Here is a 17698-nt window from a genome sequence, read left to right on the forward strand (position 1 = left end):
ACCGTGGATTAAATTGATATTACTTGTGTACATGTCGTGACAGTGTAATTTTCTTGTGCTGAAATTCATTTGTTCATGTTCATGGATACCAGGAATTTAAAATTTATTAAAAGGTAAGCTTTGTAACCCGACTCCTGAGTTGTTGAAATTTACTGAGAAAACAGGTGGGGGGCGTTTATTAGAGACGGGGCGTTTAATAGAATAAATACGGTACATTAATAGAAATAAAGAAACGTCTCTTAAGAATAAAACCTCACACAAGGAATTAATAAGTTCATTTTCGAAATCATTCACATACATTGAGTACAAAAAGGGAGATAACCCCTCACCCTGCATTAAGCCTTGTGAGCATTAAAAAAAATCGGACAATTCAGACTTATACCTTACACAGGACTTAGGACCACTATATAATGATTGAATAATGTTCAATAGCTTACCTCTAATACCACTATTAAAAAGTTTCAAAAATAATTTGTTTCTGTTTACGCTATCAAAGGCCTTACGATAATCGAAAAAACAGCAATAAAGTTTCTGGTTATTAGACAACATTTTCTGAATTATACCATGTAAAGCAAAAATAGCATCGTTAGTACCAAAACCAGGTTTAAACCCGAACTGGGAGTCGGAGACGACGTTATACTCATTAGACCATTCTAGTAGCCTATTATTTAAAACACAAGTAAACAATTTAGATAGACAACTTACGAAAGTAATTCCTCGGTAATTGTTTGTGTCATTGGGGTCACCTTTTTTGAACAGAGGGAAAATGATACCCCTAGACCAGACAGAGGGAAAAATCCCCATATCAAAAATAACATTAAAAAGCTTTGAAAGAACAGGAGCAAATATATCCTGATGCTTGATGAAAAATTCATTAAGAATATCATCAATTCCAGGCGAAGTATTATCTTACCTATAATGTACACTTTTGTGTTCTGATCTTCCTGATTTTCTTTTCAGATTTAAAATGCAATATATATAGAAAGCTGTACAGAGAAAAAAATGCTACTTACATGTTGGTGATGGCATTGACTTCAAAAACTTTGTGATAGGCTGCAGCCTACAAAAGAAATCATTCTGAACTTTATAACCATTTAGTTCATCATAATGTGATTTTTAGTAGGCTTCTAAAGGTTGTTTTTTACTGTCAGATCTTCCAAATCTTACAGTTACAATATCTGATAAACAAATTAAATTCAATATCATCATGATTTATTCTTACAACTTTACTTTCTGCACATGTAATTAACAAAGTTTCAAAATATTAACATGACAATAGGTCTTCAATGAAAATATGAAGGTATATATCAGGAGTTTTCTTAAAACACACGTTGCCCAAGCCCTGTGTTTAATTTCATAATTGAATGGTATTATCAAGTTTAACAATAACAATGACCATATAGCTCATACCGTAATTTTGGAAATTGTAAAACTTGCACATAAATTACCTAAAGCTAGATTTAATCACTTAACACATTCAACGACAGCACCATATACCTATATAACAGTTGTGTAATATTAGCATACTGGGGCAACGGCAAATCTGACTACACAGGCTGTTTTTGCTATATACTGATGTACCAAGAGTCAAATCTGACTCCACATACAGTATATACTGTATATAGGACAAATGTAAACAAATCAGCTATACATGTACATATACCTGGGTGTGATGATTATGTCCACAGTGAAAAAAAAATGGACAACAAATATATGCATAGAGTGAGTTGGTGAAATGAAAGATTTTGTAAAACAACTTAATTCTCAGTGAGAGGATTGAAGTTCGTCATTGCAGTTTTTGGTACTTTTATCCCCATCTTCTGACGGTGCAATAGGATATTTCCTGCTTTCAATATTTCACTTGCTTCCTACATAATTCACATTCATTGCATGTTATTTTGCTGCACAGAGATATATTTGCATCAAGCTAAAAGTGCATCTGTAGCCCGAATCTCCATCAAAGGGATGCTTATCTACAGACAAAACAATGAGTGATAGACATCATATTGGATTCACCACTGAATCACCACTGTAGTTTGCGGCTATATAAGGAGATGTGAACACCAAATAAAAAAGCAATGATTCAATTTCTTCTAAAAATTGCCCTATTAAGTAGACAAACAATATTTATTTCCTTGACTTACCTGATACATCATCTATTTTTTCAATAAACATGCATGAAAAATGTGACCAGACCTCTCCTGTTTCGTCAGATTAAGGCAACATAAACAAGTCTACCTGTATATATGTAGCCTAGCTTGCCGGTGTTCCAATACCCGATATCTACATTAGCCATATTTTCACACGTGAATATCTTTGGTTTCATTTTTATATGATGACAAGTAATTTCAGGCAACCAATACTACTCAGTAGAGAGATGGACTCTTTTATTCAGAGTGTATGAAGTTTCAAAAGTCGACTGTTGTACAAAGTAGATTTTACTTTTCTAAATTAGAGAGTGTCAGACGTCGTCTTGTCAAAATGAGTTTTATTTATAAGACTCTGGTTATTTTCAATATCCATCTCATACATAACACTACAACCCGGAGTCATGAGGCTGTTCGGGTAGAAGGAAAATCTGGACAGACGATTTCCGGAATGTAATCACAAACCATACGTTAGACCAAAACATTATCTGGTAATGTGAAGATGAAAGGGGAAGCATTTCGGCATGGTAATTGTTTAGGTAACAAACCCTTTTCCTGCCTTTCTTTTGTTCATATTGTAGGCCAGTAGAACGGTAATTAGTCATTTCTAGTAAACTTGTAATATGACATTTTCACAGCAGGAAACAGACAATGCCGAGGCCAATTCATGATCAGTCGTCTGCTTTAATAAATCATTGTCACTTCAATGCTTAAATTAACTAGAGTTGCCTCCCTTGTACCACTTACTGAACGTGTTAATTTCAATGTAATTCCATTTACTCGCAAAGACCAATATTTTGATCGTCATTAATTAAAATGCTCTTACGGAAAAGCAAATTATACTAATTGTACTCAGAAAATATGTGTATATGCAAATGCTTTTAATGGTGATTAATACAGCGTAATTTAGTATATTGTGTTATTCGTCACCAGAAGTATACGTAGGAATCCATGTAAATAATTCTAAAGAAATTACTCAGTGTCTCCATTTCAATTCAATATTTTTTGTTTATGTGGTTGTGAATGAGTGAGTGTGTTTATGTGTTTTAACACAATTTCATAAACAGGAGAATGAATAGCTACCTCTTCTGGTTATGATATGTTATTTGAAATACTTCACTCGTATGCAGCTATTGAGGACATACCGAGTCGCGTGGCGCGGATTTCTCGCTCCAGGTGAACGATATTTTTACTATAGATTACATAGTGGCATTTCAGAAAAATATTAATATATCGTTTCGTAGATAAAAATTACAAATGTATGCCTCTGATTTGTAAAATTACTCTGATTTGTAAAATTAACATTTCTTCTTTACAAATATATACTTTTATAATGTTTAGATGAAAATTAATTGTGTCATTTTTTAGTTGAAAGATGTATACACATGAATCTCCTTCACAGTCTTACCAAATTTTTAACAAAATGATTATTTTGGCTATAAAGTATAGTAAATTTCCCATTAATTGATATAAATTTGACAAACTGTAATTAGAAATTAGTTGTGTCAATTTTAGGTCCCATCGCTATACAGGTAAACATGACATCAATGAACGTGTATCGCCGAGTCATTAAGACGGACTGTTGCTTATATATACTAAACAGTTATATTGTTTTCTGATCAAAGTACATTTTATATCTTCAAAGTAAACGATTTCATACGTAATAAAGGAAATGAATAATAAAATATAACGACATTTCCACATAACAGCAAATTTATAACCAAAACCGTACGTGATTATCAATGATCACTTGAGTTTATCTTAATGTCTCGGTTGTTTTTTTCTTCATTTATTTATCTATAAGTTTATCACTCGATAGATTCCGTTCGTACATAAATATACAATGCAATTTCAAAGGCACGTGTACAGTATATGGCTGACAAGTGTACGATGCAGACATGATTATAATAAAGACATTCGTTCTTGATTACGTTTTATCTGGGTTACGAATGTTTCATATACGTTCGGGATATTTAACGAGACGTCCATATCATACAATAATCGATATTAGACCTATTCGATTAGATTTTCAGGAAAAAACGTGTACGGAAGTGATTACGTACAAGTCACGGCTAATGTTTTGTTGTCGGTTTGTTTGTTTGTTTGTTTTTTTTCAATTATTTCTCAGTCAATAAAAATGTTTCTTTAATGAATTTGTATAAGCAGTTCAATTAATTCGATATTTTCTCTGTACCCTGTATTTGAAGTGGATAGAAGCATGGTCACAGTAGATTATTTGTTTAAAATGCTGTTGTTAACCAATTTCTTCAGTTGTTAATCTTCAAATTTTAATTGCTACAGTAATAATCAATTGTTCTGTTGAAATGTATCTGAATGTGTTTTATTTGTTTAACCAAATCCAAATCAGATGATATCTTCGTATATTGACTATCTAGACATATACAAACAGTATATTCACATTTCTACTGCTGAACATGCTCTGATGATATTTTTGTGAATGTTTTTTCCCCTATATATCGAAGTTATTGGTCAAATTGTAAACTTGTACAATATTGGCTTGTTTCCTTACACATATATGACTAAACGTAGCCGAATTGACTACAGTACGTTATTACCTTGTGTTACTTTTGGTCTATAATATGTTTGCAATCTCGCCACATTATTTTCGGAATGTGTTTTTGTGTACATTTCGTACACCACATACGCCAGTACTAGCACGCTCCACACCGGTCATCTGTCTGATGAAGGTGACGTGTAGTCATCGAGACGTCACTCTCAAATCTTCTAGCCTCCGTGTTGTAAGAACTTCTATTCTATTGATGTTACCGATCCGAAGAAAATGTTCCGAAATTGATTAACATTTAAGTGACTGCACAAAAGATTTTAGAATTTGAGGAAGTATAGTCGAATAATGGATCAAACTCTCGTCGTAAGGCTAAAGTGTTAGCTCGAAGAGGCGACTGAGAAAAATAAAAAACAAAATGGAGAATATATATGTCAAATATTCGCTGTTTTGCGTCCTCGCAACAGTCAGGTTCATCTGAAGACACGGTCTGAAAACAACTTCCCATCATCAGCAGGTAATACCACACTATTGAATTAGCAATACGTATCCTGTATATAAGTATTTAGTAGTTTAAAATTAGTTTTCGTGTTAGTCATTCGGTGCTACTTCACACAAGTTTCATTTGTGTAAAAAATGTCACAAAGATATTTTCTTTTTTGTTTTGTTTTATTAATATCATCAAACTTCATAAAATGCGGACGGACAAACTTATTTCTACATGACAGGATGATGATGTACAATAAGAATCATGGAACCACCCTAAAGTTCTGTTCTGTTTAGGTCCTTTCCAACAGTTTAAGAATGGTAGGCAGATGATGACCTCGTCACAGTGTACAAACATATAATCATCATATAAAATAAGAGACATAATGTATTTGTATGTAACCGTTGATCAGAACAGCACATAAAACGTGTACGACATGGAACTTTTTTCACATAAAAGGCGGTCCTAATTCTTTGAGAACATTGTCATTGATATATGTATTAAGAAGATTACATGTTTTTAAATATAGTCAAACTATCGGTATGACGTCACGTTCTGTCAAACACCCATTTAGCAATCTGTGCTTTTATTTGGTCCTTCAATTGTTTTGCAAAGCAGATTGCGATAACCTGGAAGCAACAAAACAAACATGAAAACATTATAACATAAAGTGTTTAGTCAGACGAATTAGGGGAAGGCGTAGGTGAATCACAAACAGCCAAATAACATCATAACTCGGACACGGGTGCGATCCCTGTTGATATCTGAAATAGTAATGCTTTGCTACTACACAGTCGAACTTTTTACCTTCTGCATCTATTCAACATCAAGATGAAATTTAATCTCTCAGTCAGGGATTCAAAATTTGTGAACAGGGACTACGCACAGAACGACAGCACTATAAGGTGCTTATGTATATTATACAAGGACGTGCAATGTCCCTATTCTTTCACCAAAGTAGAAAGAAAGCGAGCTGCTTGATAAAAAGAAAAACCCGGTAAAAATACACTGGACAATCTAATATATTTTCTGATAAAATAAGCTACCGAACTTATACTGTAGCATATACCAGACTATTCAGTATCAGCAACATTATCCCGTTCATTACCTACAACACAATTAACAAGGACACTTTCTAATCAGCTGTTTGGTAAACTGTTGATGATTACAAGTCTCTCCTACTGAGAAATACATTTTCTTGAGCAATGTAGAATCTCAAAGTTGTTACCTCGATTCTAAGTTGGGGAACGTGACATTACTAAGACTGACCTAGCTAGCGTGGTCAGTATCGTGGATGAAATATAAGATTCTTACACTTCTGGTATACTCAGTCTTATTTTCCTAGTAATTTGTCATATAAATATTTCGTAGATTCATATGTTGTTTTCCTTTTATTAACTTTGATGTTGAATTACGTATTTTGTTAACAAGTCTGTATTCCATGACTAGGTAGATCCATCTTTCCCATTGTTAGTTTTACCTGAGGTATGAATATGCCTAGTGTACTGCCCCCAACGATCAGAGAGTTCCGCTCTATCCATATTCCCAATTTGTATAGACAACCCTCTGGGTGGATCACCGTCTCGGCCTCCGCTGTCTATAACAAACGTAAAATCACGTAAAGACAAATATGGAAAAGCATATCATATCAGATATATATCTTAACATGTCATGATACTAATACATATAGATATATCAGATTTAAATATACTGTATGCAAGGGAGTTTAAACTGGGAATATTTGAGGTTTTTTTAAACGGCAAATTTTAAGAACATTAAGGATAGCATCCCGCGATGAACGTGTGAACTTACCGTCCTTTCTAGAGCACCATTACCACAAAGGATGTTGATCTTGTCCCCCTGGAGTAATAAATGTTTGTAACGTAATGACACTTGACAGGAAAACAAGCAACGAACACACCTGCTTACTATTAACGTGACACGCACGAGACACAATATACACTGATATTGTCCCAGATTTGCATTTTGTATCAAACATAGTCTGTACTGTATATAAGTGTTTTTACATAGAATTATAGTAACTAGGTACCTTTAGTAGGACCCAAAGAAATGAATGTATGTTACATTGTATATGTTTGGATGCCAGTTTTGCATCGATATTTTACACCATAATTTATCAATACATACATTTTAAATATGTAAACTTTATATTTGTCCTGCAAGTTAACTGACAATCCTTTATACGTCACCACTGCATTCCATACATACTGGGTTTAAGATACAGCATGAAAACGGCACTGAACACCTCTCGTGGCTAGGATTAACGACGGAACAGTTAAAGTAAATATTCTCATTCCAATCCTGGTACCCGGTTGGTGTATTACTCACACCACAGCAGTCCATCTGTAAATCACATGTTAACTGATAGGATTTGGATAGGTTTTCCATGTAATCAAGAACATATACATGTATTTTAGCATGGACTGAAGAGATATTCAAATCCGTGATTTCACCTTTGATACTTTACAACGGTAAACGATCTACACAGGATTTGCATTATTTGTATTGTACAACACTTTCATTTAGACTGTATTTCGAACTCGGAACCTTTTGGTTACAATTACCGAGTTTCAAATGAACACGTGTAAACAAGCTAAAGTTCCGAATGAAATACATTGAAATTACAGTTACGATGAACAGGCTAAGACAGCTATACACTTCTGTTGGAGTGTTAAAGTAACATTGTTGTGTTTTTTCCGATTTACGAGTATAATCATTACATAAAATTGGTCACACTACCAGTTCTTGTATTCCGTCAATGAGATCTTGCATATCCGGATCATCTCGGTATTTTACTATAGCATCCCGTAATGTGTCTTCCGGTACGATATTGAGTTTGTCGAGTGTTTCCGGTGAGAAATAGAAGACGAAGACGAAGACCACAAGAGCTACTTCCACCAACAACAGTAAGCTGACAAGGGTATGATACTGAAACATTGGATACATGGGTACATGTAGCTGTTAAAACATAACAAAACAGAAGAAAAGTCCTTATACCACAACCAATAGAAGATCGGAGTGTGATGTTTCCGTTTTATATCTCATTTCCTTCCTTTATATCACAAGTTGTACCATTCACGCTCAGTTTCTAATGAAAATATAAGTTAGGCGCGCGTAAGACTACACTCGAGTGGTCACCAGCACTTGACCCTTGATGACGACTGTATTTACAATTGATCTAAATGTGTGTGGTTTATATGGTGTAATATCGAAGTCTATCTAGACCATTTGATACTGAAAATGATTATAGTTTGAATATGTTTGTTTCGTTCCCTAGAGTTGTTAACGAGTATTTACTTAACGTGTCCTAGTGACCGGCCTACTGCAATGTGTAATCTCGCCACGGACTTTGGTATAAGTCCACGATCTCACTATTTTGAACGAAATTAAACAAGAAAATTGTTACATGATATGTTATAGAACTACATAACTTGTGGAATAAAATTGACTTGCTATTAATATATTTTTGAAATGCATTATAATATGATATGAATCCAGAAGAATAATTTTTTTCTGTACTTGCCAAAGCAAAATAAAACTATATACATGAGGAAAAACGTGTTATTAACATAGAGTGAATACCAATTCAACTGTCTTACTATGGTGAGAAGGATGACATTTTCCCTGAGTGAGCCAAAGCAGCCAAAAAAGGAGACCAAGCACGTGACGGCACCTCCCACACACATGACCATAATGGAAGGATCAAACAAGAAGTCCACTAAATGTACGACAACCTTGCCCTTCAGTATCTGTATCCATATCCCGATTCCCAGAGATACACCGGCTGTCAACTGAAACAAAGATTAGGCATGCATAAAATTTGATTAACCACGTCAACTACACAGTTACCTATATATAGATGTACGTTTCTTGGTTACCATGCCGACTACACAGTTACCTATATATAGGTGTACGTTTCTTGGTTACCATGTCGACTACACAGTTACCTATATATAGGTGTACGTTTCTAGGTCACCATGCCGACTACACAGTTACCTATATATAGATGTACGTTTCTTGGTTACCATGCCGACTACACAGTTACCTATATATAGGTGTACGTTTCTAGGTCACCATGCCGACTACACAGTTACCTATATATAGGTGTACGTTTCTAGGTCACCATGTCGACTACACAGTTACCTATATATAGATGTACGTTTCTGGGTCACCATGTCGACTACACAGTTACCTATATATAGATGTACGTTTCTAGGTCACCATGCCGACTACACAGTTACCTATATATAGATGTACGTTTCTAGGTCACCATGCCGACTACACAGTTACCTATATATAGATGTACGTTTCTAGGTCACCATGCCGACTACACAGTTACCTATATATAGATGTACGTTTCTTGGTTACCATGCCGACTACACAGTTACCTATATATAGGTGTAGGTTTCTTGGTTACCATGTCGACTACACAGTTACCTATATATAGGTGTACGTTTCTTGGTTACCATGCCGACTACACAGTTACCTATATATAGATGTACGTTTCTAGGTCACCATGCCGACTACACAGTTACCTATATATAGATGTACGTTTCTGGGTCACCATGCCCTTGGCCGCTGAAAGGCCGAAATTCTGTAATAGTTGACATACAAACTGTTAAATAAATAAATGAATAAATAAACCCAGTTTTGTATCCAGTATGGTCGCCATCTTGAAATAAAACACACATTAAACTTCTCTAGTTTCACTGGAGCAATTGTTGAAATGTGGAGAAATTGAAACGATGACTTTTCTTTACTCTTCCAGAATTCAGAGCTGCTTTATAGAGAATACATGATCAGTGTCAATGTCACTGTCGAATACAGCAAAACTATACGGAAGGCGTATTCCGACAATGGCAGTGCCAGTTGTAAGATGAAATGATTTAATAACTGTACGTACTAATACTCTTATATTCTATATAAGTGTATATAGTGAGATAACCTTTATGGTCCTGGCATCCCATGTTATTCCCGTAATGCTTGAAAGGATATTCTGTAAGTTAGAATACTAGTTCACTTCCTGTTATGCAGAAAATGTCATCAGCCAGCTGTCCAATGCTGATCGCGAGTTTGTAAATATTCGTTTGCCCCGAAACCTTGGGATAGATTGGTTAGAAACAAGAAAATTGATTAGCCATTCTTGATTAATGTTTTGTTACGGTTTCCAAGGGTTACCTAAGATTAATAGTACTTAGCTAAAGATTTTCCATTGAGAAATAGTATAGCAGTTAAAGGAAATCCGACTCATTTCCAAAAAATCGAGACACGACCACTGGAAGATGTATTTTTACAATGAATTCTCTGATGCCCGCTAGTTTGGTTTATATCTTGTTCTCATTTGATAACGTAACATTATCTACATGGATCGACAAATATTGTATGGCGAGTGCTGTCGGTGAAGCAGAAGACGCTTACTCTTCCGGAACATTTGGTTTTATTCAGGAAGCTCCGTTTAAATTTTTCTTTTGTCCATAATTTGTCATTGTTTTTAGACTTTAAGGTTGGAGTATGATTATATCCATATGTTTGGTATTTTGATGTTGGTTTTTTACACTAGCGTGGGCGTGGTTAAGAGGGAACATTTTTGTTCCAAATAAACAATGTATTACGTAAGTTTTACATTATATATACCTTTATTTGGATTTACATATAACTATCGTTTTAGCAGTGTTACGTAATTTTCGTGCACAAAAAAAGTATCTGATATTGATAATGTAGCTTTTGTTTAGCATATACAATTCCACAGGTAAGTTGTTACAGAATGTCTATATATAAATTGGAGAATATGAATTACAATATCTATTTTACAACCGGACATGTACCTATGATCCAGAATCTGTAAATCAAATATGTTTATGGCATCGGAAATTGAGAAAAACCAGAGCTGCAGCTATTTGTAATGAACAGGTATATCCCGTAAGATTATCATTCGTGGTTTACCTGTACGGTCTACATTTTTGTATACACGTAATACAAAACACAACCACAGCTAGGCAGATCTAAAAGTCCCCGTCCAACTTACGTCATTTTGTGCCGGAGTTTTATGTATTACGGTATCGGTATTGGTAGGACGCTGGTTCATGGACAGTTTCTCCTACTGGGAATTTTTCTCATCTTGATCCATATTTTGTTAATCCTTTATTTCACTGTCACTTTACTTTTCTTTGTAACAATCACCAGTCATCTAACTTGTTGGCCAATGGTTATTTTGTAAATAATTTGTTTTACGATAGTCGTGGTCTTTCTGTGTCCCCATTACCGGACATAACATCTGTTGGCGGATTTATACCTGTTGTTGACCTCTCTCCATTCCGCCAAGTGTCTATTAGATCAGAAAATCTGGCTAGTTTGTCTGTTGACGGTGTTTCTCAGAAACCAAAATAGGAAATATATAAATTTATTGGTTTCATCCGAACGAAACCATGTATTTGTCCTTTTATTTACATTACAATTGACCTTTTGACCTCGGAACCTGTGGATGATTTGCCTTTGTTCATGGTAACAACCGGATGACACCAATGCTGTCACTGTACAAATGTTTCTATAAGTGAGGTTTACAGAGAGAGAATAGGGGACCATACTTTGTTGAGAGTCCCCTTGGTGGAAGGTAGGGCTTGGTCGACGAGGTCTTATAGGATAACTTACCCTTCGTTTCAGCTTGACAACCGACAGAAGCCAAGAATTACGCGCGAATGGTGACTGGGAAGAGAAGGAGACGATAAGCTACAGGGCATCATGAAATATGTTCCGAAGGTTCATTCTCACTTAGCCAACATTCTGAAATTTACCTGTACTACATGGCCAACATGTCAAATTACACCTGAGTGATTTTCAGCTATAGTCTGTTCCTACTTTCCTTGACAGAAAATATAAAAAAGGACTAGTTGATTATGATTTATAAAATAAAGATTTAAATCAATTTATGTAGGAAATCGTATTTAAGTCTTAAATGTTTGCGGCAATTACTTAATATACACGTACTAAAATCTACATGCATTATGTAATATATTCTAAAATCTTTATCTCAAGAGTTTAAATTGTGATATCAATAAGAAATGTATTTACAAGTGTTTTAATCAATACTTTTTTTTTTCAAAATGACAGATTAAGAACTGAAAACGCAAAAAAATCTATTCCGTGCTACCAGTAATTCTAAAATATATAATATCCTATTAGATGTTGTTGTGTCTTCTGTTAATCACTTACATAATTGATAAAATTGTTACATACAATTAGATGCTGTTAACATTGATTGCTTAAATGTTGTTTTATCATTTGATAGTCCGTTCGTGAAATAATGGTAATTGTGTACCTAAATGTTTACCTAATATACCAGGGTTGTTGTACCTTATATTAATTAAAACATGGATGTGATGACAGAAGACATCAAAGCTTGGATGGGTTTTACCATTTCTTCTTGGCTTGGGTGGGTTGAAATTCAAATAAAACATATCAAAGGTCTTGCGCTAATTTTCATATTTTCAAATCGTTCATATTGAATGATGGCTAATGCACAGGTTAACATCAACTTCATAGAAAATGGAAAGGGTGGATACTGTCTTCTTCATGCAGGCTACAAGTTTTCCGTCAGGACCAGACGCAATGACAGAGTTTATTGGAGATGTGTACAGAGACCGTGCCCGGCCACTAGCTTCGTGGAACCACTATGACAACGATGGCCCACGGACAACAAATCATGTTGGGGGGTGGCACAGCAAAGTCAACAAGCTCTGTCAGCATGCCCACCCGAACATCTTTGCGGTTGTTCAGCTTCTGAAGAAAATTCAGACTATCGATGAAGCAAAGATGATCCAACTTTCGACCGGAGGTAAACCAAGACCAAAGAAGAGGAAATACCGCCACATAGACTCTCGTCTTAGTCAACTAAAGAACCAATACAGAAATGGACAAATTGATGTGCTTGGTTATGCTAATGCTGCTTCCCATCGACTGCATTAACAGTAAAATAGTGAAATAAACTGCATGTGTTTCATCAAAAAAGAAATATCAGTTATGAAAAATTCTGCTGTGAAAAAAAAACATTGTTGTACCGAATTGAATAAATTCATTTCCTTTTGTATGGGAACACCTTTTATAAGCTTTTACCATTGAATTACTAATAGGTGATTCTAATTCATGATATATTCAAAAGGACGTTTGAAATCAAGCTACTTTATGTGTCTATATATGTCTATATACATAAATAATTGAAATAGTTGAAAAATAGTAGCTATATGTGTTCATTCTGATATTCTTGTGTTTTTCTATGATTCCATAATTGAAAAATAGTAGATATGTTTCTTATATATAGGGTATATAAGTAAGTTAATACTGTAAATGCAATTAATGTGAAATAAATATACATGTAATTCTTAAATAGTAAGAAGTTTGATGAAACAGTCTATAGCCTTACCTGTAATTATCTCCTATTGTTCTACCTTTCACACCTACTCTCACCTGGCCAGCAAAATACCGGCTCATTCCCCGAACACCAACTCTGCCAACTTGAAAGGAGGGTGTTTATAAAGGGAATCCTTTGATGTTAAAGTTATAGCCTGTTTCAACTAAGAATGTCAACTTGTCCTTGTAAATAGGATACGTACATATCAATAAGGAAATAGGTTTTTTTTTTTGTTTTTTGTTTCACATATATAAATGTAACACATTTTTGTAGTTTATGAAGTATTACAAAATAGTTATTAATTATTAGTATTTAAAATTGTTATTTATTATTTTAATGATTATCATATAAGATTATATTTAATTGATAAATAAAATTTAGTATGTCACAATGATACACTGATGTCTGTTATTAAATTGTATTTGTATTACATATATATAATGTTGAAACATTATCCACATCTTAGCATTAAATAAATTTTTATCTAATATAAATAGTAAACCCCTAAATGAAGCTGAATTAGCACTATGTATGACAATACATTATCCATTTATCTAGATATTATGTCCTTTTACAACCTGTGATAATCAAGTAATCCATAAGTCCAGAAAACACAAAACACTCTATCCAAGATGCAGAAGCTCGGATGCTGAATCGGCATAGGTCATCAGGTCGATTGTCCCAGTCTGGTAACGGTCTTTCAAGGTGGCCAGGCGTCTGTCAATGTTGGCGTATTTCTTCTTCCGGGGTTGAATGGTGCCTCCTGCGTCTCTCTGAATCCGGCTGATGTCGTTCATGTTCTGTATGTCCTTAAACGTCTGGATGATGGTGTAGATGTTGGGGTGGGCATGCAGTACCTTCTTCAGTTTTCCGTGCCAAGCTTCCAGATGGTTGGTAGTCCGGGGTCCCTCGGTTGAGAAGTGGTTCCAGGTGGTACGATCTCCCTCTATCCATTGTGTGCAGCTACCTCAAAATCGACGAAGGCTGTAGTGGGTCGGAATGGAATGTCGAAGTGTGCCATGTGATCCTGGAGAAGGATGAAGAAACGGCTGTAGATTGCATGGCTCTTTCTGGGAAGTAATGCGTATACGACTGGTGTCATGGTGCCTTCATTCTGTACATGGACGCTGTAAATCTGATGAAACATTGTTGGACAGTTGTAGAAAGTTCCGTCACAGAAGAAGGTGTCAGATGCTGCAAGTTCGGCCAGGTTCTCCGACGAAGCGAATGCGATCATCCTGTTGTTCTGTTCACCGTCGTCAAAGAGGAGAAATGGTTCGCCTTTAGATGCTTCTGTCCATCTTCCATCCAAGGTGATGTCGGCCAAAGTCTTTGGTAGTGGAGGAGTCTGCTTGCGGTGAGCACGGTAAAGAGACGATTTCGCTGTGTAGAATGTTGGTAGTCGCTGGACCACGGCCTTGGAAGTGTCATCCCAGTCGAGTTGATTGAGCTCTTCCTCAAAGATGGACGGAATAGGCTGGACCGATTATACGCATTTGTTGGTGATCTGGTTCATGATCTGTTTGGCTACAACACTGGCTGGGTCTGAGGCGTGGGTGTGTGGATTTCTTCCGAAATTAGCTGGTATGTTGTCGATTGTCGAGAGTGATGCTGAGCAGCCTGAGGTCGAACATCTCCAGAATGTCCTGCTGCCGTTCTTTCGAATCTGTCTGAAGATGAATCCATTATGTGAAAGGTTCTGTCCGCCTCTTCTGTTGGTGATGAACTTAACGTTGATCTGAGCATTAGCCATACTGTCCTTGTATCAAACAACAAAGATAATAATATCACTCAAATTAAACACAATTTACATAAAAACTGAGAGAAAATACAAGATTAACTAATTTACACAAAAACTGAGAGAAAATACAAGATTAACTAATATTTGACAAAAGTTACAATTTACACAAAAACTGAGAGAAAATACTAGATTAACTAATGTTTGACAGAAATTACAATTTACACAAAAACTGAGAGAAAATACAAGATTAACTAATATATATATGACAAAAGTTATGATTTGACAATATATATCTGTGACAAAAGTACAGTAATAAATCAAGCAATGATTGAGATATTGATCTTTCAAAGTGCAGATTGAAATATGATAATTTCCCAAAATGAACTTGGCTTTTATACATTTCCCATTGAATAGCCTGGGATTTAAACAGATTTAACACAGATATTTGATTCCTTTATTTTACAGTTATTAACAGTTTTCAGTTTTCTGAACAGTTATCAGAATCAGAACTTAATCATCTGATTTACCTGTTTTCTGAACAGTTATCAGAATTTACCAGTGCAAGTTACCTGTACTACAATTCTAAAACAGCCTATGATCCACTATCATCACAGTTGACCTCCTATGTAAACATGTTGCCATATACAGAGTTGGTGTTCGGGGAAGACCCCAAAATACCTTACCTGTATACCCCAAAAATCAAAATGTTGGCTAAGTGAGAAGACACCATTCCGAACTTCCGAGGCTTGCTAGATTGGATGGGAAGGAAGTTATTCCTACAGATTTTATGTCCAGCTATTACAGTATTGCCCTCGATCGTCATTTATCCTCTGAGAGGGATATTGAATTAAAATCCAGTGTGTTGTTGCATAAGTTCGAAACCGTCAACTTATATTTCACAGAATTTTTCAGGAAATTAGTAGTTTCCGGTCATTTATTCAGAATTGGGTGCGAATATTGAGCTGAAATTTGCTACATATTTGAACTCACAGTTAGCATATTTCTAAACTTAAGCCGTTAGTCTCGTCAACTAACATCTTACACAATTCGGAAAGTCAGGAGGTAAAGGCCAGTAACACTAAAATGGAATTGGATTTTATATGAAATCTTTATAGACTGTTACGTTAACATGTGTCTTCTATGCCTTAATGCATAAGAACATATACATGTACGTTGATATTGGTAATTACATAGTAACACATCAGAGACACACTTACAATAAATCTATTGTCCTTACCATAGCGTATCACGTGTAATCACGTTTACCATGTCATATGGACAGTAACAATAATATGACACGGCCGTTATTTATGAAGGTTGTCCAATAACATCTGTCCTTACTTAGATGATTAACGTCCATGGTATGTTTTAACGGCGATATCATTCTGATCAGCCAGCTAAACGTGTATCTATAGATAATCGACGGATACGTCTAAACGTCAAGAATATATTTGAGAATTCTAGATTTTTTCACCTTTTTGAGCGCAGATTTTAATCATTTTCATAAATGATACTATTTAACACTACAACGTTATTTCTACTATGAAAGCTATACAACACATCGCGTATACTGCTACTCACCCACACAAAGTCTACAACACGTGGAATTAGTACCGGACAATGTACGTGACCAGTAGACTTTTAAACCGTGCATGTGTTTACTGCGATATTAGCATTTCCTTTTTACATATATGTTGTCACATTCACTGCGTGAGTTCCGGAACGACGACAATGTTATATATGGAAACAAGGGGAAACTGATTGGCACATGCCCAGGCAAACCAGTGTTCATTTGATTGGTAATAGAGAGAAAGTTTACTGGCTTAGAATAATGTATACTTACAAAAAGAATTAAGTTTGTGAAGAAGAGAATATACTTGACACAGTTGTTGACCTCTGACCTGTCTAGGTAGCTGTCCCTTCGTCTAGGTCTGGTTTCAGACTCCTGTCCTCCATCCTCCATGTTGTTTTTCTGTCACGGCTCCAGCCTCTAGGGACTTACCTGTGTGATGTACAGGTAAGATCCGCACAGGTGTAATTACTGGCATTGCTAAGTATACGAGTTAAGGACTACTATAAAGATATAATATATTTATGCTATAGCGTGTTAATTAATTCCGCGAACAAAGACGTATTCAGGTATCACGATGTATATAAAGCATCATTAATTCAATTTCATTGTTTTATCGAAATGTCAGGCCATGAGAGATCGGCGAACTGTACTGGTGAGATATTAATAAAAAATCGTGCACTAAATTGCCACGTGATCAAGATAAATGTCTTTCTTCATTTACACCGTACAAAAAATAATTTACACATCACATATCTTTATCATTTACACTGTATTCCATTTTTGCTGCAGACAAAGTCAAGG

At 35.3% G+C, this 17698-nt stretch overlaps 1 protein-coding gene across 1 annotated transcript; it reads right to left on the minus strand.

Annotated features, from left to right (window-relative positions):
- Positions 1-5654: 5654 nt before the first annotated feature.
- Positions 5655-17287, minus strand: LOC132555453 (tetraspanin-33-like). Its single transcript, XM_060219803.1, has 7 exons — positions 17168-17287; positions 8779-8970; positions 7919-8107; positions 7388-7522; positions 6971-7018; positions 6639-6755; positions 5655-5787 (listed from the first exon to the last, which is right to left on the minus strand). Exons 1-7 carry the CDS (start codon positions 17285-17287, stop codon positions 5707-5709), a joined length of 882 nt encoding a protein of 293 aa, XP_060075786.1. The 3' UTR covers positions 5655-5706.
- Positions 17288-17698: the final 411 nt, after the last annotated feature.

This window comes from Ylistrum balloti, unplaced genomic scaffold (genome assembly GCF_031769215.1).
Source record: "Ylistrum balloti isolate Yb309-2 unplaced genomic scaffold, AGI_CSIRO_Ybal_v1 Utg370490, whole genome shotgun sequence".
Classification (NCBI taxonomy): domain Eukaryota; kingdom Metazoa; phylum Mollusca; class Bivalvia; order Pectinida; family Pectinidae; genus Ylistrum; species Ylistrum balloti.

Bases quoted from the DNA above. Each gene is read 5' to 3' on its own strand.
- LOC132555453 (XM_060219803.1), bottom strand. From the start codon at position 17,287: ATGGAGGATGGAGGACAGGAGTCTGAAACCAGACCTAGACGAAGGGAC. The intron at 8,971-17,167 runs GTAAGTATACAT...TCTTTGTTTCAG, and splicing joins TCACAAACTTAATTCTTTTT to TTGACAGCCGGTGTATCTCT. The intron at 7,019-7,387 runs GTATGTATGGAA...TTATTACTCCAG, and splicing joins CATGCTGTATCTTAAACCCA to GGGGACAAGATCAACATCCT.